The 23,696-nt window shown below is 40.5% G+C and overlaps 1 protein-coding gene across 2 annotated transcripts in view; it reads left to right on the forward strand.

Annotated features, from left to right (window-relative positions):
* fat2 (FAT atypical cadherin 2) overlaps positions 1-23,696 on the forward strand; it is a 91,671-nt gene that overhangs the window by 12,735 nt on the left and 55,240 nt on the right. For both annotated transcript variants that reach the window (XM_023398141.2, XM_087171709.1), the window contains exons 3-12: positions 87-145; positions 1,676-1,987; positions 3,289-3,496; positions 11,001-11,140; positions 11,581-11,643; positions 13,322-13,534; positions 14,414-14,624; positions 16,027-19,694; positions 19,968-20,364; positions 22,987-23,186. In XM_023398141.2, coding sequence (XP_023253909.2) covers positions 87-145; positions 1,676-1,987; positions 3,289-3,496; positions 11,001-11,140; positions 11,581-11,643; positions 13,322-13,534; positions 14,414-14,624; positions 16,027-19,694; positions 19,968-20,364; positions 22,987-23,186 — 5,471 coding nt within the window. The remainder of the gene's footprint in view (positions 1-86; positions 146-1,675; positions 1,988-3,288; positions 3,497-11,000; positions 11,141-11,580; positions 11,644-13,321; positions 13,535-14,413; positions 14,625-16,026; positions 19,695-19,967; positions 20,365-22,986; positions 23,187-23,696) is intronic.

The following is a 23,696-nucleotide window of genomic DNA, read 5'->3' on the forward strand; positions in this document are numbered from 1 at the left end:
ACAGCTTTGATTCTTTCTTTCTGTCCGTGTGTGTGTGCGTGCGTGCGTGTGTGTGTGCATGTGCGTGCGTGTGTGTGTGCGAACAGGTGTTATCAGCACTCTCTCAGCCTTGGATCGGGAGGATAAATCTGAGCACAGTATCGAGGTGAGACTCTTATAAACAACATTTCGACTTCCCTTCGGATTGAAGCTAAAACAGGGAAAAACAAATCCTGCTGTTCTATAATGCACCAGGGGCTCAGAGTATCACTAAATCCTTAACAATACACATGTTTCAGGCTGCTAAAGACAAATTGATATGTTTGTGTTTCATACTTTTTTATAACAATAGTTTGAGTTAAAACAAGAATATAGAACATAAAGGAAAAAAGGCTTTAAAGGAACCCTTAAAAACTGCCCTCATTGGGCTATGCAGCAATATTTTGGCAAATAAAATATAAAGTCAGTTTAAATCCCAATGAAAATGACATGAATTTACCATCTAATATTCATCTTGTCTGTGTTGAGAGTAAAGTGCATGAAGGTTTATTCTTGAGTTTTATCTCACACTCTCTAGGTTCACTTAGTAGTTGTTTCCTGATTTTTTTTTCCTCAGTGGATTGAGTTTAAAATTAGTTATTAATTAAAGTATGGACAGAATATCATGACTATGATTTCATTAACGGGTAATCTTAATATTACTAATATAAAATGACCATAAAAATGCTAGAAACATTCAGAAAAAAAGTCATTTACATTTTCTCAGAGCCTGCAGTTGATGTCGACCTACAGTCAAAACACTTAAGAGTTTTAATTTCCTGTCATGTGACAAAGAAAAGCAGCAAATCCTCATATCTGAGAACCTGCAACCAGAGAATATTTGGCCTTTTTGCTTAAACTGACTGAAATGTTTCGTCTGTTATTAAAATAGTGTCATGGTTTGCTATGGCAGACACCTTTTGTTAGTTTTGTTTGGACTTTTTGCACTTCCTGTTTTATTTTGTAATTGGTTTCCTTGTGTCAGTGTTTTGCTTCCTGTCTTGGTCCTGTGTCTGTGTGGTGATTGTCTGCCCCGCCCTAATGTGTTTCACCTGTGTTCAATCACCTTTGCCTCCCTTGTCTATATAGTCTTTGTGCTTCCCTTTGTCCGTGTCGGTTCGTCTGTTTAGTTCAGGGTTTGTTCACGTCGTCTGTTCATGTCTGTTATTTTCGTTAATAAACCTGTCTGCACCGTTCCCCAAGTTTTGGCTGCATTTGGGTCCTACTTACCTCAAAACCCTTGACAAATAGTTAATGATTAATGTTGTGTCGATCAACTTATTAATTAATGGACTAATCACTGCAGCCCTAATTCCCAGCATTTTGAACCATATATGAATTTGCGTTCACCCCCACTGTTTGCAGATGCAGAAAAAATCTTAACAGAGAATATCTCAAAACATCATTAAACAAAACTTATTATCCTCTTTCCTTAGCAGGAGCAACTTTTGTGTTCTACAGGTAGAGTCGGAAAAACAGCAGTAATTTCTGGGTAAATTACAAGGTTCCAGTCAATCAAATGAATCTTGCCTAAGCAGCAATATGTAGTTTGCCCATTAATACCACAGAAAATCTCTCACAGTCCTTTTTTAATTTATTTTTTCTTAACAGAGAATCTAATTATTATGATATTGACCCTCTTCTTTTGAATTCTCAGGTAATCGTTTCAGATAATGGATCTCCGTCTTTGCGCTCCACCGCCACCGTTGTGATCCGAGTTCTGGACGCCAACGACAAGCGACCAAAGTTCACAGACAAACTTTTCCACGTCAGGCTTCCCGAACAGCACCACCAGGCGGGTAAACAGGAGGTCTGCAGGATGGTCGCCCGTGACGATGATGAGGGCTCAAATGCTGTTGTAACCTACAAGCTCCAAGACAACACGGATGAGCGTTTTGAGATCGACCCAGTGACAGGCGTGGTGACATCACACGGTGATTTCTGGCCTGGGAACTACAGTATTCTCACGGTAGGTGTCTGGAAGTATTGACAGGTAATAGTTGTCTACTTTTTACACTGAGGTCAAGCAAACTGAAGCCAGATCTAATAAACACTTTTGTGCCTTTTGTCTTTCATCAAGAGAGTTTGTATTTCAACACGCTTGAAGTAAATACTTTTTCTGAAGAGTTGTGCTTCATTAACGTGTCTCTGTGGAAGGTGTGGAGACTTTAAAGCCTTGACCGTGCCCACCAACACTGCTAAAGAGGCTAAATTACCCGTGCTTAATGCGCTGAAAGGCACTTCACTAACACCTGCTCTGGGACCAGTGAATATGTTCTCAGTCCTTGTCATCACTCTGTATTGCTGAAGCCAGCAGGTTAATCAGCTACAGAAAGGCTCTGTAGGATTTCAGAAACATCAAAAGACTGTTTTTTTTCTCCTCCTCTGAGAAAGTTTCTTTCTCTCCATGTTGAGCATATTTACAGATAAAGCAGGTGTTTTTCCATGTTTTCTTTGTGAACGAATCCCATGAAAAGAACAAAACCAACAGGGTTTGAGTCCGTCCATCAATACTTTCACACTTCTCCAGTTTGTCTGTGACACTGGTTGGTACTGAAGACGTAAATCAGCAGTGGATTACTCCACATTACTCCATATTTTGGGCAGCAGAACAGTGATCATTGATGTGTTTCTAATAGTTTTTTGGAAACAATGGCGCTCAGAGGAATGAGATATATTAGTTCATAGGATCACTTTATGGGAATTGTGATTTGCCGGCATATCTGAAATAAATATAAAACATAGTAATATATTGCCAACCTTACCCTTTACAGTTTAACAACATCATGAATAATGTGCCGTTATTTTCGTTTTCATTTTGTAAATAATATCTATAACTCATTATAATTATCATAATAAGACAAATTAGTTTATCCATTTTGATGAATGGGTAAAAATTTTATTTAAAAACTTCTTTGTGTCCGTTTCTTAATTAATCGATTAAACATTTCATCTTTGAAATGTCAAAAAGTATTAAAAATGACCATCCTCACTTAACCCAGAATCTAAGGTAACGTCTTCAGATGTAATATTTTACACTTCTACACCTGAAGATATTTCATTTACTGTCATATACATTATGATGAAGAAGAAGCTGGAATCAGAACATATCTGGCATCTTTGCTTGAAAAATTAAACAACTAATCAATTATCAAAATAGTCTTTTTGATCAACTAATCGATTAATCATTTCAGCTCTTCTCAAAATACATCCATGGTCCAAACAATTATTTTTCAGAAATGTTAATTAAATTTCCATTTGAATTTCCAGATTAAAGCCACAGACCAGGGCAGCCCGTCACAATCATCTACGGCTCGACTCGACATCGAGTGGATGGGCCACCCACCCCCCTCTGCTGAGCCAATCACATTTGACGAGCCCCACTTCACTTTTGCCGTCATGGAAACGGAGCCTGTCACTTACATGGTGGGAATCATCATGACGGAGACTCATCGGCTGAGTTGGTTTGATATCATAGGTGAGGGAAAATACACACACACACACACACACACACACACACACTCCCTGGCGTGTATTGAGCTGAGTATTGATCAGAAGCTGTTTGCTGTGCAGGTGTGGCGAGAAAAACAGAATAAACTTCAAACAAGCATCACACAAATGAGGGTAATGATCTCTGAAAGAAGCGAAGAAGCAAACGATGGATAAAAAATATATTAATATTTATTCCCATAATACGCTCAATTTGACAAGAAAGGGCAGAAAACAAAACAGAAAAATCGACCTAAAATCAGAACTCAGTCGTCACAGAATAATAATTTTTCATAGATCATCTCTGCTTCTGTCTGACTCCTGCAGCCAAGGCAAACAGCACAACATATTAGTAAATGATATCTGACATTTACCATATTGCCACTTACACCAAAGTGCTGACTTGTAAAGCACGTCAGCTCACACTGGAGAATACAGCGGGGTTATAACCATCATCCATCCTTATGAGTCTCCATATAAACTGGAGACAAGTTATTTTCTAAAGGTCAGCAAAGTCCTGCAACAGTGAGTGATAATAGAGGCTGAGCAGGGTGGAGATAAACAATATGAGTGTGAGTTAAAGGAAGAAAATGTACTCTCTGATGTTTTTACTGTCACATAGCATCAGTCTGTGAATTTCAGTGTTTCCAGGGGTCTTTCTGTAATGAATTGCTGCAATTTATTTCTTTGAGCAACTCCACTTTTTGTCAATCAGCCTCTTAAACTTCACTTAGTTGTTTCCTGGAACAGTTTTAACTAGTTTGCTAAAACTTGTGACAAGTGCTGTGTTCCTGGTTCTTTAGATCACCTCACTTTGTGTTTGTTAGCTAAACCTGCTGTTGCCTCCCTGTGCTGCCTGAGAGAATCAGGTCAGGGCTCAAGAAGCCCAATCCTCTGGGCTACAGTGTCAGCTGGCTGGCAATTTGTCTTTTCTAGCTTATTGTTAGAAACAAAACGATGGCGACCATGAGAGAAAATTTGGTGTAAAAAGTTCTGATTTACAATGGGCTTTGAAATGTTCTGTTGGAATGGTAATGGATCGTTTAATCCATAGAAAAGACAGTTTGCAAGACAGCTTTTTGACATAAAGCAGTCTAAAGCTTAACAGAAGCGGGGTGTGACTGTTGACTTTGACTGACCCCATTCACCCTACATATCCAAGTATACCCCCACGTTCATGCACATACATGCACATGAACATAGACAAAAGAAGAAAAAAAGAAAAAACCAAGGACATAAAACAGTGAATAAACTGTTTCCTGATGATTAAAACTTTCACAATTTTGCTTTTATAGTGTATAAATATGTATAATAATCGAATTCTTTGACATATGCTTAGTACGCATAGTATTATATATAATGATAGAAATAAACAAAAGCTAGATAAATAACACAATCATGCCACCACAGAGCCTTAAGTGTTCCTGGAGTGATGGATGAAGCGAGGGAAAAGGGGGAGGAGGAGAGGAAAAAAAGGTCTTGGTGTCAGTGGTATCAGCAGGACGTTTTCTCTCTGCGAGGATAAATCAGCAGTGTTCCTCCTCTCATCACCTGCCAGATCACTGCAGGAGGGACAATGGCCATTCCTCCTTCTTCCTCCTCTCCCCTCTTGTCCTCTTTATCCTTTTCCCTCCATTCTTGCTTCTCTCAGCCCTGAACACTATGAGAAAGACTTGTCACTGTCAGAGGGCTCTCTGAAAAATAAAACACATGAAAACGTTTCTGTAACTTAAGTGGAAATCAGCGCTCTGACGCCAGAGGTGTAGTTTTTGTCTTGTCCCCATTTGAGCCTCGCAGGAAAACACACTGGGGTTTGCCAGGCCGTTTCCTGCCAGGCGGGGCAGCATGTGCAGAGAAAGCCGAGGTTCCTCCTGTTTGCTTTGCTGTGCCAAGCCTGATCCATGCCAGAACTCAACAGAACACAACAGACTCTCTCTGCATCCCTGAGGGGACGTTCAGTTGTCTCATAGCTGCTGCCACCGGATGTCTGTTGACATTCAGGGTGAAATAAAATGCAGCGAGTACTCGACCAGTCAGAAATGTTCAGCATTGCAGACCACACCTCCCAAAGTTCCTGAACCTTTGGCAAGTACTACCCCCTGACCAGGGACATTTTTGGGGTCGATCAATTACCTCTGAACTAAATTTAGAGCCTGCTTCCTGCAGTGGAAACGCACATAGTTCCTTTAAAAGGTTCCTGGTTCCTGGGAAAGTTCCTGCGGTGGAAACACGGTTATGTCACGAAGCGAAGGTTCCTGATTGACCTGAGCAGACAGACGCACTGTTCGTTGTCTTGTCATTGTAAGCATATGCCTCGTAAATAAAGTTTTCAAAATGATTTTAATGTGAAAACATGAGGAGAAAACAAATTGTGGTTGCCGGTCCAAGTAGTTTTCCAAGCAGAGTTACGTAACATTTCAAGATACTATCCAATGTTCTGTCCAAGCAAACTTTATCTGCAGAACAATTAGCAGCTGCAGCCACAGGATAAATGTAGTTAAGTAAAAAAGACGATATGATTTATATTTACAAGTACCTCCAAGCTGTTCTTGCTAAACGTACGTGTTTCCCCCTCTGTGCGGTGTTATTTATTCCTTGGTTGACAGCTCTGTGTTCAGTCAGTTAGAGCTGAAGTGTTTGTTGTAGTGTCTGATAATTGTGCAGCGTTTTTCTCCCTGTGTGGTCTGCGAGCATAACTTGGTAATTATCACTGATGGCTTGTCAACCTTCAGATCAACCCGTCGTCTTCTTCTCTTCTCTAGACTGTGCTTATGAAAAACCTAAAGCACCAACCTAATTTTTAAGCCTTTTTCACCTTATGAAGAAACTGGAGACAGACGGCCATGTTTTTATTCTATTTTATTCTATTTTCTTCCACCCCGGTCTGCTCCACAGTTGGGTATCACTGACCCTAATCACAGCCTTGGCAGATGAGGGCTGTTGTGTCACAGGACCCCTCTCCCATGCAGATATGATCAGATTTTAGTCATCCTGTTTTACCTCCCCCCCTCTCCAGCAGCACAAACCAGATGCCTATCGACGCTCTTTGTCCATGAGATAACTCAGAGAGACAAATTAAGACTTCCCATGCTGTCAGAATAATTCCAACACCTCCTGTGAATCTGCACAAAAACAACACGCTGCATTGAGAGTGGAAGCACAAAATCAGCGACAGGATATCAAGTAGCAGGCGAGGGCTGCTACTTGATAGTCGTTTGTGGATGGATGCAGCGTCCCTCCGGCTTCACTGGACTGCGATCTCGGATCTGTGTGCTGGAGCGGGTCCCAGCTGGGTGTAATGTGGTCAGGATGAAGGTCAGCACCTGCAGGTCCCAGGCCGCGGCTCTCTGCTGGAGGACGAGGTTTGTCCCCTGCAGGGGATGGTTAAGCATCTGCTCTGAGAAGAGGAGTTCAGGCTCGGGGTCTGAATCCAGCAGGGTTTCCTGATAGCTTGTGATAGATACACAATGAGAATGAAAACTACTTACATGAAAAATATAAAATCTTTTCCTTTTGAGTAAACGGTGGGATTTCAGTTTAAGGTCCAACAGGTGGGCAATATGGTGATAAAGTAACATAATAATATTACTAGGTAAATTCAGGAGGTTTTTCTTTTTTGCGCAAAAGTTCCTCATCTTGGAAATAGTAGTCTGACTGAATTTTGACTTTTTCCAGGGCTTTCAACCACCTGTCATGTCCTTCATTAGCAGAGAAAACTGATAGATTCAGTGATGAATAATGTGAGATTGGGTTGAAAGCTTTTCCTCTTTCTCTTTTTTTCTTTTGGAATACAGGATAGTTTAACTTCTTCAGGCATCTTAAAGTGATTAAAATGACCAGTTTGAAAATGCTCATAGCTCACAAAGATAACCTTGATGAGGAGTCGAGGAGTTGAATTTGGATCATTTTAAAAGGTCGCAAGCCAGAAACATTGAGGACAACTGTTATAATTTGAGAGAAAAAAAAAAATTAAGTACACTATGACCCAAACCTTTAATCTTATAATTTGCAGCTTTTATCTAAACCAAATTTGATGAGATATAATCCAAAATTTTGACTAAGGCTTTTTTCTGTTGATAGATTGACTGACTGGTTTTGGTATGAATATCCAATGTGCCCATTCAAGAAGTTGGAGTCAGAGAATATTTGATATTTTTCCATAACAGATGATCAATGATTAATCAGTGATTAATCAGTTATCAAAATTGATTGGATAATTTGAGATATCTGACTAATTGGGTCTAGTTCTACTGATGAATAGCTGAAAAGCATTTCTATGGTCCATTTATGGTGGTGGAGCATAAATTGTATTTATAGTTTGTGCTAATTCCAGGAAGTTTGACTGTTTGTCACACTTTGGCAGAAGTTATTGCAGCAACATCGCACAGCAAGAGTCAAAGGAAAGAATCGATCTTCATCTCTGACCCTCACCATGTTGTCACAACCTCTGAGCAGTGACTCAAATAATACATCTTCAGATCGAATCGGAGAAGATGATTCTCTCAGCAGGAAAGTTGACCTCATTATGCGTGTGCAGGGTGAGGTGAACAGGTGCTCAGGTACTCTTGTACTCCTGAGCACAGCTTCTGAGGCAGGTCCAGTACCTGGAGGGGAGACCCTGAGGCAGACACAGGACAAGTTGAGGAGTTAAAGCTCCTTCTATTATGCCTCCAAGCAATTACTGGTGGAAGTAAAAAAGGACATCTGTTTTGTGGTCGTTTCAGCTTAACCTGCTCGACTTGCCCTGAAGGGGAACGTTTGCTGCCGTCTTAACTGATCAGTTATTCTGATGCACTGCCTGAGTTTGATCCTTTAAGGATCAAGGAACAACACATTGTTTCGATCAGTTCCTGTACTAATCCTCCATAATGGAAAAAGAAAAAATAATTCATACAAGCCGAGTCAAGCTTATTTCTGTAGCGCATTATAATGTAGGTCTCACTGGGTTTTACAGCAGCAGTTTCAGCCCAGCCTGGGCTCTTCCAGAAGGCTCAGCAAAACTCCTCATTACAAAATGCATGCTCTTTGTTCCCCAAGTTTTCCCCTTTTACCTATACATTTAAAAAATAGATTCATAAATCCTCTGAGATTTTCATATCAGAGTATTATTTCCGCTGACCTTGTATGCCATCACGCTGCCTCTAAAACTCACTTTGCAGAAAGACATAATAAGAAAGATGGACAAGCCAGTAGTGTTTGTGTCCACCTAATACAACCAACTCCTCACACCTGACGGATGGATAACAATTTCAGTGAAATTCCCCTTTTCCTGTGTCTCATGACGTCCAGCAGAGCCGGAGATGTGCAATGCTGAAGCCGATTAGGTTGTTTTTGTTCTCATGAAAGGCTTCCTGGGTGCTGACGTGGTTCTTACAGGAAGTCAGTCCAGGGATATGGAAATCTAATCGTTTAAATAGACTTGTCAGTGTGGCTGGTTAGTGTGCAGTGTTACAGCTCAGTCATTAAGGCGTGACTAACAGATATAGACCTCTGGATGACCTGACTATCTATTGATTGGGAACAAACAGAAAAGATGAGAGTGGGTTTGTATTCATGTATAATGTAAGAAAAGGAAAGACAAGAAGGGAAAACAACTAGAGGCAGAAAATTAGAGAAATTTGTAAAGCGTCATTGCACTTTTCGAATAAATACTATTTACTAAAAAACCAGTGGCCTCAACCATCACATAATAGAAACATATATATGTGTGTGTGTTTGTGTGTGTTCGGCCCTTTGCAAGGTGGAAATCTTAATAAACACCATCTGGCTGAGCAGGCATGAGGTTTACCTTTCTCGCGTAATACATGTAACCTGGAGAGAGAGAGAGAGAGAGAGAGAGAGAGAGAGAGACAGACAGACAGACAGACAGACAGACAGACAGACAGACAGACAGACAGACAGACAGACAGACAGACAGACAGACAGACAGACAGACAGACAGACAGACAGACAGACAGACAGAGGACCAGATGGACTCTAAAGTACAGTATGACTCATTTAGATGTTGATGATTCAATTAGATGATGTAAGGAAGAAAAAAAACCAATCATGATTTCAGTCACTAAATGATCAGATACATCAGGATAAATAGAGTATATTAATAAAATGACTATGAGAACATTAATCCATATAAACAAGACACCCACTGTTGGCAAAAACAAGAAGCTGTAAGCAACAAGGCAACTCAGAGCTCAGTTTTCATTTCATGATTTAGAGGGAATTTTATTCATTTTCTTTCCAGAATACACAGTGAGTACCCTTAAAGTCTTCCATATTTACCATGCGATCGTTGTGACTTATGGATGCCGCCGTGATAAATCGTGATGAAATCCTGCCTGATGAGCCTTTTAAAACATTGATCTAAAAAATAAAATGTAGAAAAAAAAAATGTTTCCGTTTTTGGACTTTTCTCTGTTGCTGGAAAAGTATATTGTGCACTTTGGTCCTGTCATGAATGGATTTCTGGTGTCCTCTAGGCCACTGTTGGCTGTGCATATTTATATGCATGACACAATCATAAAAATTCATTCATTCATTCTGTTAGTTAAACTGGATTTCCTCGATCATTGATTAACATTTATTAATTTCCTCACTTTGTCGTCCACCACTATGTTTGGCACTAGGACAGAAAACAGAAGTCAAGGTTAAACATAAACTTTTGAAATCAGATGGAGAAGTAAACAGTCGGCGGGTGTAGCTGCTATTATGGAGCGTCTGAGTGTCTCAGTTGGTTTCTCAGCTCAGTCTGTAAATAAGAGGCCATCAAAATGTCCTGCTGTGATGGATGGATTCATGTGAAGCAAAGAAAATCTATTTTACTCTCCCTCTCTCTCTTTGTTGTTCTATTTTAATTCAATAACTTTAACAGCATGAATTTATCAGAAAAACTCTTAACATTTTAACAAAATGCACATTTTCAGAAGTCAGTTTCTGTTATTCAAGCCAGAGTGAGATTTTTTATTTGTGAAGTCAGTTTTATTTATTTTACATCACAGGACAGCCTCTGTCCTTAGACCCTTAATTCCAATAAGGAAAAATTAAAAAAACTCCAAAAACCAATTTAACAGGACATTTGCATTTTGCTGCAGTACATATTTATATTTACAAATAACCATAAAGAGTTGAAAAAGCTGGAACATGTAGTCAGAGAAATAATTTAAAGGCATGATCTGTAAATATTTCCTCCACCTGGGACTGACGCTGAAGAAGTTTCGACTTTTCAAAGTTAGAAAGTGAATCATTAATAATAGCGCCCCCCACAGGGAAATCACAGTGAGTCTTCATATGCTAGAGGATGATGCCAAGATGCATCATTGCTGCAACCAGTCAAAATCAGGCCTGCAGAGTCTGACATATCATCTGAGATATTACATCTGACAGCTGGACACGGTCGGATCCATAACCCCACATACTGTAGCCTCAGCAGCAGATTGAATGAACTTCTTTTTTTATTTCTACCTACCTGTCTGTTCTCCTCATCTTCTGTGTCTCAGGTGGTGATGAGGAAAAAGACTTTGACATCCAGAGGAATAGTGGAACCATTTCGATTGCCCGCCGGCTCGATGCAGCTCGCCGCTCCAACTACAACCTGACAGTGCGGGTCAGCGACGGACACCACAGCGCCACCACTCAGGTGAGAAAAAAGCATAAAAAAACATATGTACTTGTTAAATCTGACCCTGTAAATAAAGGCCTTTATTTAGACTAACTAACTTTAGACTTCTTGGGTTTGAACCAGACCATCCTTGTTTCCTGATCCTGTATTTACAGTCGGCTTATTGGGGGTGCAGCCTGAACCTGAAGTGAACGAGTGATGACACCTCAAAGTCACTGTCCTAATAAACCCACTGAGCTGAACCAGCTGCATTAAACAGAAAACATCCAACAACTTTATTTATGTTCTCATTTGATTTTGAAAATCTCTGGTTTAGAATCTAATCTTAATTCCTGCAGGCAGCAGCGGATCAGGTGCTACATGTAAAGCAGCTTTGAAGAACCACCTTCCATATTTAATGTCTCTCATGCTGAGCATCTATTTTCTCAAACCCTGTGTGTTCCGTCTCAAAACTGCAGGCCTACATCCGCGTGGTGGACATGAACGAACACCGTCCGGTCTTCCTGAAGCCACTGTACGAGGTGAGAATTGAGGAGAGATCCAGTAGATTGTCATTTGAATACAGAATTTTGAGCAGAGTTTACAGGTGGGTTATTACAGCCAGATTACCTAAGACGACATTCTTTACAGGTAATTAACTGTATGTCAGAGAAGCAGCCAGGTGTGAAAAGCAACTGAGTACTTTTGTCCCACTATAATCACAAGAGTGAAAGCCTTAAACAAGCTGCTTGTAGGGGCTATTTACAGCAAAGCTGTCTAAACAAACCAACTTTTCATCAAAGATTATGCCAGGATTTCTCAAAACTTCTCCTTGCCATGTCCCCCAGTGGAAACAAAAAAATAATTTTAACAGTAAACCTGAGAGCAACGTAAGATTTGTCATATTTTAGATGTGGCTTGGACGAGCATCACTTGTTCTTTCTCTCTTTCTTTTCATTAGCTCTATTTGGGGGATAATCCTGATCCATTTCCCACAATTTGCGACCATTGGGAGACGTAAACAGGAAGTAAAACATGACCATGTGGTCAGTGACATAGCCGTTTGCTACAACTTTAGCCTTATGTTTTTTTTTAGCTTATATTTGTTTACATTTTGGCAAGTTGGCAACATTTAAAAGTGCGCTGAATTAGGTATTAGCGGTTCCTGTTTGCAGTGTACACATGGATGTACAAACAGTTCTCACTGCATTCCTTTGATACTGTAGAAAGCTTAAAAACGTGATGACTCTCAGGATTTATGGCAGTGGACTTTGGAGATGATGATATCCTAAAACAGTGTAAGTCAAACTGGATCTGAAATTATGTGTATTGTGTCTTTGTGTTCAGATTTAACAGGAGTATGATTTTTGATGCAAATTGTGGGTTCTTAAGGTTTTAAAGTGTCCTGACTGTCTTTTCTTCCCTGACAAAAGTCTGTCCGTCTTATACTTCACACCATCTTACAATACACCATACTACTAAAGTCACGCTGAGTGGTCATAGTGTTGCTCATAATCATTCAATTTAATATGCCCCTCCTGTGATGGCTTTATGCCCCCCAGTTTCAGAAACATACAAGAAACTCTCTCTTTTTGAATTTTAACAGATAAGATTTGGTTATTTTTAATTATTTAAATCTTTAGTATTAAAAATGTTATTTTTCTTAGCCTAGCCACTTGCCTAAAGTCTGTTTGGTTTCTTTAACTTGTATATCAGATAGTTAGACTCTAACTCCTAATCTTGATCCTGTCTGGCTATATTGATAATTCCCATTAAGACTTAATTAGCCATGCTTTATTAATTTCTGGGTGGTACTTGTGGTAACCAAGGAACTAGTTGCAGATTTATTTAAAAAATATATAACTTTAAATGTTGAGAGACTGTTAAAATCTCCTGCCACCATTCTTTACTGTGATTATTAGGATGTCCATCAGACAGTATAAGGCTTCTGCATCACTGTATTTTTTCTTAATCACAATAATCAACAACCTCTTTGGTCCCGTCTCTGCTCTTACAGAACAGTTTCTTGTCCTCAAAATGTTTCTGTCTTCAGTCCAACCACTGTTATGAATAAAAAAAAATTGTCTTCAAATTGAAATGTAAAAGTTAAAAAATTCAGTTTCATATCTATTTCTCAAACCCGGTCGTTTGTTCTGTTTTATTATCCTGTAATAAAACTTTTTAAAACCTATTTCCTCGTCTGTTCCTGTGTAATTTAAGGTGAGGGTTCCTGAGGATACCTCCCCGTGGAAGGACATCCTGCAGATCAGCGCTCAGGATGCTGACACCAACAGTAAGCTGGTGTACTCCATCCACAGCAGCCTCCATCCAGACAGCACCAAGTTCTTCCACCTGGACCCAAAGAGTGGAGTCCTGGTGATGACGGAGGAGCTCGACTACGAGATGATCTCCGTTCATACTCTGATCGTGATGGTAACGACACAGTGATGCACAATACAGTAGAACTGAGTCTTATGAAGATACCTGTAATGTACACAAGCAAGTTCTTGTTCTAGTAGCTCTTCAGGAGCTTTCCACCGTATCACATGATCTTCCTCAGTGGATTGAGTTTTTCCAGTTGTCACACAATTGTAGAAATCCAATTTTCATTTCTTTTAGAATTAAAAAATCATAGCAATATATGAAATACAGCTCAAACTGCTTTACAAAATCTTTGTCTTGCATTATTCTGTAGTGATTTATTATAATTACTTATTTATTTAATAGTATAGTTTTTTTTAATTTATCTTATTATATTTTTTTATTTTTCTGTGAAAGCACTTGGTCAACATTACCATTGCTGTCAACTTTTCATGATGCAAGAAAAATAGCCTTTCTCCTTTTTTTTTAATTAAACGGCTTTTAAATGGTTTGTTTATTTATTTAGCTGAAGAAATCTTCACCCTATAAAGAAACATGATATTAAGTCTTATGTCAAGACTGAAGTATACTTGAAAAGTTCAAAATCACGACACTGCTGCATTTAAACGTGCTCTGTAAATAAATTAAACTTTATTTGACCTTAGATTAAATCAATTTACCAGAGAGAACAGACATTAAAAAAACTTTTGATCGTTCATAATGCACCTAAAAAGAGGAGATAAGTCAAAAAGACCAGGAAAAAAGCTTGAGAAATAATCTCTTCACTCATACAGCGTAACAACAAATAAAATGCATGTATCAAAAAGCAATGGTGGTGTATTCATTATTTTATCATATTTTTCATTATTTTTGTCCAGCAGTTGTTACTATAACAGCCCTAACAGTCTCTTACCACCACAGACACAAACACTTTTCCTCACTCCTCCTCAGGTGCGTGACCAGGAGATCCCTGTGAAGAGGAACTTTGTGAAGGTGGTGGTTCATGTGGAGGACTGTAACGACCACTCACCATCTTTCCTCAGCCCTCGGTATGAGGCCAGCATCTCCAACCTGGCTCCTACAGGCTCCGAGGTTGTCCAGGTCAAGGCGCTGGACAAGGACATGGGCAGCAATGCCGACATCAGCTACTCTCTTCACTCCGGTGAGCAGCAAAGGGGTTATTTCTATCTTCTATTTATGCCTGCTCATTTTCAGCTTCACTCTGCTTCACATTCATCCACACAAATATTCACACCTGGGAGCTGCTAACTATTTTCTAATGGTGACCACTGGGATCCGCCACCGACAACCACAGCCTTCTAATGTCAACCTGGCTCCACTGAAGGAGCGGGTTGAAGGGCACGATAATGATACCTGAGAAAGGGCAGAGTTTATCTCAATTCCCTTCCCTGCCATGATTTCTGTTTTGGGATTTGAATATCAACCTTGTGGTCCCAGTCCTCCGTTCGCCTCCATCACTTCATTGCCTCTCTCTGCTTCTCACACCGAGCTGAAACATCTTGACCTTCTAAGAGAATGGCTGAGGCATGCAACTTGCATTCTCTTGCAGTAGTGTAGGATTTATCCAGGGGATATTGCTGATCATGTATGATCAAAGCGGTTGGAAAATTGGCGCGTGGTGTGGCAGAGGCGCACAGCACCAGCTGCTCTAGAGGAACACATTATGCCCGCTCAGTGTTTTATACAGCAAAGAACATCCATCTTAATAACTAATGCCGTCTCAGATTCAAACGGTAAGACTTTTCTTTCTTAAAACCAGAGAAAAAATGGTGAATAGTGTGAGATAAATGTAGCTGTTTTCAGAGCTGTGTCTCTTGTTGAAATGCAGTAGACAGAATAAAGCTGATCAAATCAATGGCACTTTTATCTATAAAAATCTTGACACAGATTGATATTGAAAACCAGTGAGTTAGCTGAGAAGATAAATATCATTTTCATTTTTGGTTAAATACAAAGCTGGAGCCAACAGCCAATTTATTTAGCTTTGCACAAATCCCAGAAACAGGGGGAAACGGATAACACCTAAAGCTGACTAATTAATATGTTATATCTCATTTGTTAAATCCATACAAAAACCGAATTATAAAGATGACATGTTGCTGTGGTTTTATGAGCTATTTTGTGAAGGACAATTTTTTTTAGCCGGTAGCAGTGTCTTCCAATCTCTCTCATTCCTGGGCGGCAACTAACACATTTTTTTAATTATCTATTAATCTGTGGATTATTTTCTCGGTTAACTGATGAATTATTTTGTATATAAAACATCACAAAAGAGAGAAAATTACTCATCATTGTATCCTAGAACAGAAGACAATGTCATGAAATGTCTTGTTTTATCTGACCTACAATGTAATGCCAATGAAAGCATTGCATTCCTTAAATTAAATTATTATTAGCCTTAAATTATTTTATTGTTTTATCATAGCCCTATGTAATCCAAAGAATTTCTAATGAAATCTAATGGAAAAGTAGTGGACCCCTGCCTTCGGGATTATGGTTTTTGAGTAGTTAATTTGTGTAACGCATTATTTCCTCCCCTGCAGGTAACATCGACAACATCTTCTCCATAGATCCAGAGGTGGGCTCCATCAGGGTTTCTAAACCTTTGGACCTTCAGCCTCAGGACCAGTTCCACTTGACAGTGAAGGCCACTGATCAGGGCTTCCCTCAGCGCAGTGACATCTGCTCCATCCATGTCCACATCTGCGTTTCCGACCAAACCCCACCTGCCTTCCCTTCGGACGAATACTTAGCAGAGATCAGTGAATTAAGCACCTTCAGAACGCCAGTGGTCACCATCTCAGCTTCCAGTCCTGCTGCACTTCATTATGGGATAGAAAGTGGCGATCCTAACGGGACATTTCACATAAACCCCTATACTGGGCTGATTTCAACACAAAAGCACCTTGATTTTGAGAGCTGTGCCTCCTACAAGCTCAAAGTTACAGCTTCCACCACAGCTGGAGCCTCGTCCAAGACTGTCGTTTACATCTACGTGATTGACGAAAATGACAATGCTCCTGTTTTTCAGCAGAGGGAGTACTTGGGACAAATTAGTGAATCATCTCACATAAACAGCATGGTGATGGGAGAAAGAAACACCCCTCTGGTCATCCAGGCTTCAGATGCAGACAGAGATGCTAATTCTATGTTGGTGTATCAGATCCTTGAACCAGAGGCTCTGAAAGTCTTCAAGATCGACTCAAGTATGGGCACCATCTCTTTAATTTCACCAGTTGACTTTGAGGCCAGGGCCAAATATCACTTCACGGTGCAGGTAAAGGACTCAGGGGAACCATCACTGTATGCAGCAGAGCCTGCCAAGGTCACCGTTCACATCCTGGACCTGAATGACTGCCCGCCACAATTCACCACCCCAGTGTACGAGCCATCCATCATTTTCCCAACTGTCAGAGATACAGAGGTTGTGCGCGTCATGGCCCATGACGCCGACTCGACAGTCTCATACAGCATCACTGAGGGGAATCTTCACAATGCCTTTTCAATTCACCCCAGTACTGGAGTCATTAGCGTGAGCAATGTATCTGAATTTAGGCCATTTTATCAACTGGTTGTCAAAGCCTCTGACGGCCTGTACAAAGACTCAGCTATTGTCATGGTAAATGTAACAAACCTAACAGCAAGTGAGCTTGGATTTGAGCAGAAAGTGTATTCAGCAAGTATTACAGAAAACCTGAAGACAGTCAAAATTTTGGCGGCTCTAAAAGCTACAGGTTGTTATTTAAATGAGCCTCTTTTATATTCTGTGGTAAACCCAATGGAGAGGTTTGCAATTTCCCAGACATCAGGCGTACTTGAAACAACAGGTGTCCCTTTTGACAGAGAGGAAAAGGACCTGTATGATGTAGTGGTGAAGGTACAAGACATGAGAACACCAACCAGAACGGCTACAACTCAGGTCAAGGTTTTTATAGATGATGTCAATGACAATTCTCCCCAGTTTCTAAACTTGCCATTTTCAATGATGATATCTGAAGACTCTGAACCAGGCGATGTTTTGTATCAAGTAACTGCCATCGACAGAGATTTGGGAGAAAATGGATCCATCATGTATTCACTGGAGGAGGACTACGACCTCTTCAGAATAGATCCCGATGTAGGCGACGTGTCTCTTCAGAGGCCTCTTGACTTTGAAGCACTGAACAAGTATGCATTGACGGTCTTGGCTATAGATGAGGGTGAGCCCACTCACAGCACAGTGGCGCAGCTAACTATTCAAGTGAGGAATCGAACCAACCCAGTTTTCCAGACTCTTCTTTATCCGCTGAAAGTCCCTGAAAATGTCCCTCCCTTCACCACCATCTTGCACGTTCAGGCCAGAAATCCAGAAGGCTATCGGCTCATCTACAATCTTGAAGAGGAAAATGCCTCAAAACACTTTCACATTGATTTCAAAACAGGCGTTCTGACCGTCACCAACCCCCTCGACTACGAGAGTCAGACCATGCATGTGTTGACAGTTCGAGCTACTGACTCTGTGACCGGAGCTTTCTCCGAGGCCTCAGTGGAAATAGAAGTGGAGGATGTGAATGATAATCCACCAGTTTTCTCGAAGCTAATGTACAGGGTGAGCATTCCTGAAGGGCTCCCAGTTGGCACGTCAGTGATCCAGCTCTCTGCCTCTGACAGGGACTCTGGCAGAAATAAAGATTTGACCTTCAAGATTGTGAAAACAGAGGGGAATGAGACTGATTTCTTTGAGATTGACCCTCAGAGTGGGTTGATTTTCACAAAACAGGTGCTCGATCATGAAAACACAAAGCACTTTAATTTGAAAATCAAAGCCACTGATAACGGCACTGTTCCTCTTAGTAGTGAAGCCAGTGTCTTTGTAAATGTCACAGATGTTAATGACAACCCACCCGATTTTGTCAGCTCCCAGTATGAAGCCACACTGGATGAAATGGCAAAATGTGGCCACATAGTCATCAAAATCCAAGCTTCAGATCCCGACACTGGCGACCTGAATAACCTCAAGTACAAAATCCTGTCAGGGAACGAAGGCCGTTACTTCAACATCAACGAATCCTCAGGAATCATCTCTTTTTCTAACGTCTGTAAGAGGAATCTGGATCCTTACTATAACCTGACAGTGGCTGTGTCTGATGGGGTGTTTCAGAAAACGGCACCAGTCAATATTGACATGATTAACAGCAACAGGCATAGTCCGTACTTCAAACAGAGCATCTACGAGGCAGAGCTGGCTGAAAATGCAGAAGCAGGAACTCGCGTGATCCGATTAGCTGCCATTGACCCCGATGATGGGCCCTATGGCAGCGTAGACTACACCATCATCAACAAACTTGCTGATGAGAAATTTGCTATCAATAACAATGGGCAGATTGTTACGACACAGCCGTTGGACAGAGAAAACCCAGCCCAGAGAGTCATAGCTATTAAAGTGATGGCAAAAGATGGCGGTGGAAAAGTGGCCTTTTGCACGGTCAAAATTATTCTCACAGACGAGAACGACAACATACCTCAGTTCAAAGCGTCAGAATACCAGGTTTCAATTCAGTCCACTGTAAATAAAGGCTCCCCTGTCATTCAAATCATGGCTTACGATGCAGACGATGGCAAAAATGCCGATGTCACCTACACTGTAGACGAAACCGAAGAAGTCACAGAAGACATCATCGAGATCAACCCTTTCACCGGAGTTGTGAGTGTCAAAGAGAGTCTTGTCGGCATGGAGAACAAGATCTTCAACTTCAAAGTCAAGGCTCGTGACGGTAGCCTCCCGTTCTATAACTCCACAGTCCCAGTCCAAGTCAAAGTGGTTCCTCCTGAGGTCCCTCTTCCGAAGTTCTCAGAGCCCCTCTACACCTTCTCAGCTGCTGAGGACATCCCCATAGGGACGGAGATAGGCTCTGTGAGGGCCGACTCCGACATGCCTCTCATTTACAGCCTGGTGAACGGCAACACAGTTGAAAGCAACAAAGACAAAGTTTTCACCTTGGACAAAGAAAGTGGAACTCTGCTGTTGCAGAAGACCATCGACCATGAAAAGACAAAGTGGTACCAGATAGACGTGATTGCCCAGGGGAACCACAACGGGACCGACGTGGCATCGCTGGTGTCTGTCAGCATCCAGGTCCAGGATGTGAATGATAACCAGCCAGTGTTTGATGCAAGCCCATACAGGGCCTTCCTGGCTGAGAACATGCCCGCTGGAACCACCGTTATTCAGGTGAGGTATCGATTTGGCTAGAGACGGAGTTTAACCGTGTGAGTTATAACGCAAAAGGCTTTTAAAAGAGTCTTTTTCATACACATTGAGGAGGAGTTCTATCTAAATAAAATCCAATATTAACAGTTGATTGATTAATTAGTTGATTCAGTTGATTAAGAAGGGAGCCATTTGCTGTTTTTATCTGCTTTTACTTGTAAACCGCTACATAAATGTAAACATTGCTTGCAAGTCAAAATGCAACCACTAACCGTTGTTTATATTGACCCGCAGGTCACCGCCAACGACCCGGACACAGACACCAATGGTCTTGTAACCTACAGCTTGGAGTCACTGCCTGACGGCACCGCGACCGACATCACCAATGTGTTTTCCATCGATGGCGAGAGCGGCTGGATCACAACAGCACAGGAGACGGACTGCGAGGCAACCAGAGTCTACAGGTTCAGTGTGGTCGCTACAGATCATGGCGGCGACAACAAGCTGTCATCCAGCGTCCTGGTGGAGGTGACGGTGACGGACGAGAACGACAACCCGCCGAAGTTCTCAGACGAAGTGTACCGCGGCTCGGTGGTGGAGAACAGCAGTCCGGGTGAAGTCATCATCTCCATGACGACCACAGATGCTGATGTGTCTCTGGAGAACCGGCTAGTGACATGTTACATCACAGGTGTGTTTGTCTGAATATGTGTTTAGGAGTATGTGCGAGTCAATGGATTTGAGACTGTGAATGTTGTTGTTTTTAAGTCATTTGTGCAGGTCACTAGGTGTGTGTGTGTGTGTGTGTGTGTGTGTGTGTGTGTGTGTGTGTGTACTCGCCCGTCACCATATTTGCGTGGTCTTATCTGAGAGTGAGCGAGTGTGTCTGTGTTTATCAGCCAAATTACTTTCCCGTTGAAGATTCGCTGCACTGTGGGATTTATCAAGACATTAATGAGGTGACATGAAATATCTGTTAATTGCGCAGTCATAATTTTAGATTACTCAGTCACAGATAAATCACAAAGAAACATAGGTCGACAAGCTGACAAGGCAGGAATACAAACTGGATATCCTGCGGCTAACAACAAAAACAAAGCCTTGAATTAATGCAAAACTTCTATTTTCCTCCAGTCAGTTAAACTCATACCCTTCTAGAGGAGTTTGCTGTCACAACATTGTTTTTGGAAAGTATAACAGGAATATTGGCATTGGAATTATTAATAAATGGTAGGGTTGGTCTGATGCTAACATTGGCTTGTCAAAAAGAAACAAAAACAGAAGCAAACATTAAAGTTGCCCTTAACCAGAATGATTGATGTGATGATTTTATTTATTCAGGAGTCTGTCTACAATGAGGCTGCCTCACACAACAAAATTCAAAATTCATTGCTGTCATTTTTCATCAGGAACGTTGGCAGGGTTTTAAAAGTACTGAGGTCTGGACTAAATTTCTCCCTTGCAACTCAACCACCTGAGAAAGTTTTGACTAAGCACAAAAATCCCCCATTTCATTGTTCAGTTATATATTCAGGTTTTTTTCTCACAGTTTTCTTACAATGATCTCATTGCTGTTTTAAAGACATCCCCACAATTCACAAAGTAATACAAGAGTCGGCTTTAAAATACCACCATGGGGGGGGGGGGGGGGGGTTTGGGGGGGGGTAATGTGTTTGAAGTTGTACCATATAAAAACAAAGTCTTGATCTCCTTAGTGGTAGTTATTGCCCAGTTTTTTCATGTCACATCATAAATTGATCAAGATTTGATCTACGTTAACATGTCTGTGAATACTACTGTAAACATTTGCCACCGTATTTATGGTAATATTTCCATCATTGTGACATTACCCTGACTTACAATGAACATGTGTTTGAAATTATTGAAAATTTCATCCATTTATCTTAAAATATTGGCCAAAATCTGAATTTTATTCTGACTGTGAATAAAGTGATCATGCAAGATTTTTTTAAAACAGCAAGAAATTTCAGAACAAACACTAAAACAGTGCAACTTTGTATGAGGGAAAAGTTATATTTTTTTATTTATTTATCCAGTACCGATACCGTAGTGAAATAACCTCAATTTTTGACCTTATTTCTTTTACCTTTTGCTAAAAAGTGTGTATGAAAATGCACCAAACCTTGGATCGACTATAGCCACGTAGATTTTAAACCTTCCATTTATGGAAGTTTTATTTTGATGGTCTAAGTAAAGTTTCAAAGGCTTTTCTACAACGCAAAGAGTAAAAAGTTTGGGGAATCCCTACATCATTGTTATGTGATAGACTCAAGTACAGCTATAGTTCGAAAACTCAGAATTAGCCTTCAAGAGTCTATAGCAGTTAAACTTTAGTGCCTAACATCCCAATCCACTGCAGTAGCCTGTACTAATTCCTTACTTTACTATTCCTTCTAGTGCCGCAGGCTGTTTATGGACAGCAGCACCTAACAAGTGTTATGTCACTGCCAAAGAAAACCCACGCCACAGTTTAACACATTCGTCACAAGACCTGTGTGGCAACTTTTGACAGCTGTCAACTTTCCTTTTTGAGGTTGAAGCATTTATTCAGTGAGCAGAACCGACATGTAGTGGCTCCATCTGCACAGGTCACGTGTCAAACAAGGTGGCTGACTGGCAATGATGCAATCTTCTGTAACATACACACTGATGGGCATATTCAGCAGCCAGCTTCAGCTGTCAACAGTTAAAGTTTTCATTTCAACGATAAAAGTTTGTGAGAAAGGAAAAGAAAACAATGATTGGAAAGTACTCGGGTGAGTCAGTCTAATGTTAAAACATCACCTACAACAGAAAGCAGAAAAATTACTGAATTATTCATCAGGAACAACATGGCTTCAGTACTTGATATCAAAGACTCTTTTGTATCACATAAGCTAAGTGTGAATTAAAAAAAAACACATTATATATACTATATGTACATATACAGTATATATATTACTCAGAATGTAATGTAGTGTTACAAAGACGCTATAACAAAAGCAACAAAGACAAACAACAAATAAGAACTCTGCAGTTTTACTTTTTTGTTTGTTGTTTTTTTGTTCATCTTTCTAGGAAACGATTCGAGGATATTGATTCTATTTTTCACCCACTGGGTGAATTCCTTTTTTTTTTCTTAAAAACTTAAATATGACAAGTACGTACTTAATAACTGTAGCAATTAACACTCTCTCAATTTCCCTTATAATTAGTATCAAGCCAGCATATTTTTAGGAAATTAGAATGATTTTTTCTGGCAAATTATCTAGAAAATCCAGGATTACCTCTCAGTTCTTCATTACTCCTGCAGGTGGGGACCCGTTGGGCCAATTTGCCATCATCCAGGAGGACGAGGGCGAATGGGGATTGATCGTGAAGGAACGTCTGGACCGAGAGACCAAAGACAGATACACACTCAAAGTCACCGCCACTGACGGGAAGTTTGAGGCTCCAGTCACTGTGGATGTCCATGTGCTGGACATCAATGACAACAGTCCACTGTGTGAACAGGTGAGGAGGTTATTTCACCCTTTCGTTCACAGATAAGACTCATCACAGTTACGTTCACTATCACTGTCCAACAACAGCTTGTCAGACACACTCCCATCTGGCAGCAGCTCTGTACAATAGTCCTGTTGGCCACCAGCAACTCTTAAGGGAAATTAAATTCTTGAGCTGTTGCTTTTAATGGAGTAAGCCAAAAAAGGTAGTTTCTTTCTTAATTTATTCATTTATAAGAGTAGTATGTGAAATGTAAGCCCAGCTGAATTATTTTTTTATTTTGTAAAAAAGAATAATAATAATAATAATAATTTTAATTTAGAATCTTTTGTAGTTTGTTCCTATTTTACCAAAACTGATCAAGTAATTTCTGTACTTGGTTTAAACAAACTGATACTGTAACACATAAAAAGGCCATAAACTGACTAAAAATGTCAACATGTCATGCTTTCATAGTTTAGGGAACATTAATCTTTGATAAATTATATAGGGACAATGCTGTTGTATGTGGTATTGGTT

Source organism: Seriola lalandi, unplaced genomic scaffold, assembly GCF_002814215.2.
Source record: "Seriola lalandi dorsalis isolate HSWRI2012SDOR001 ecotype SW California unplaced genomic scaffold, Sedor1 jcf7180002054972, whole genome shotgun sequence".
In the NCBI taxonomy this organism is placed as follows: domain Eukaryota; kingdom Metazoa; phylum Chordata; class Actinopteri; order Carangiformes; family Carangidae; genus Seriola; species Seriola lalandi.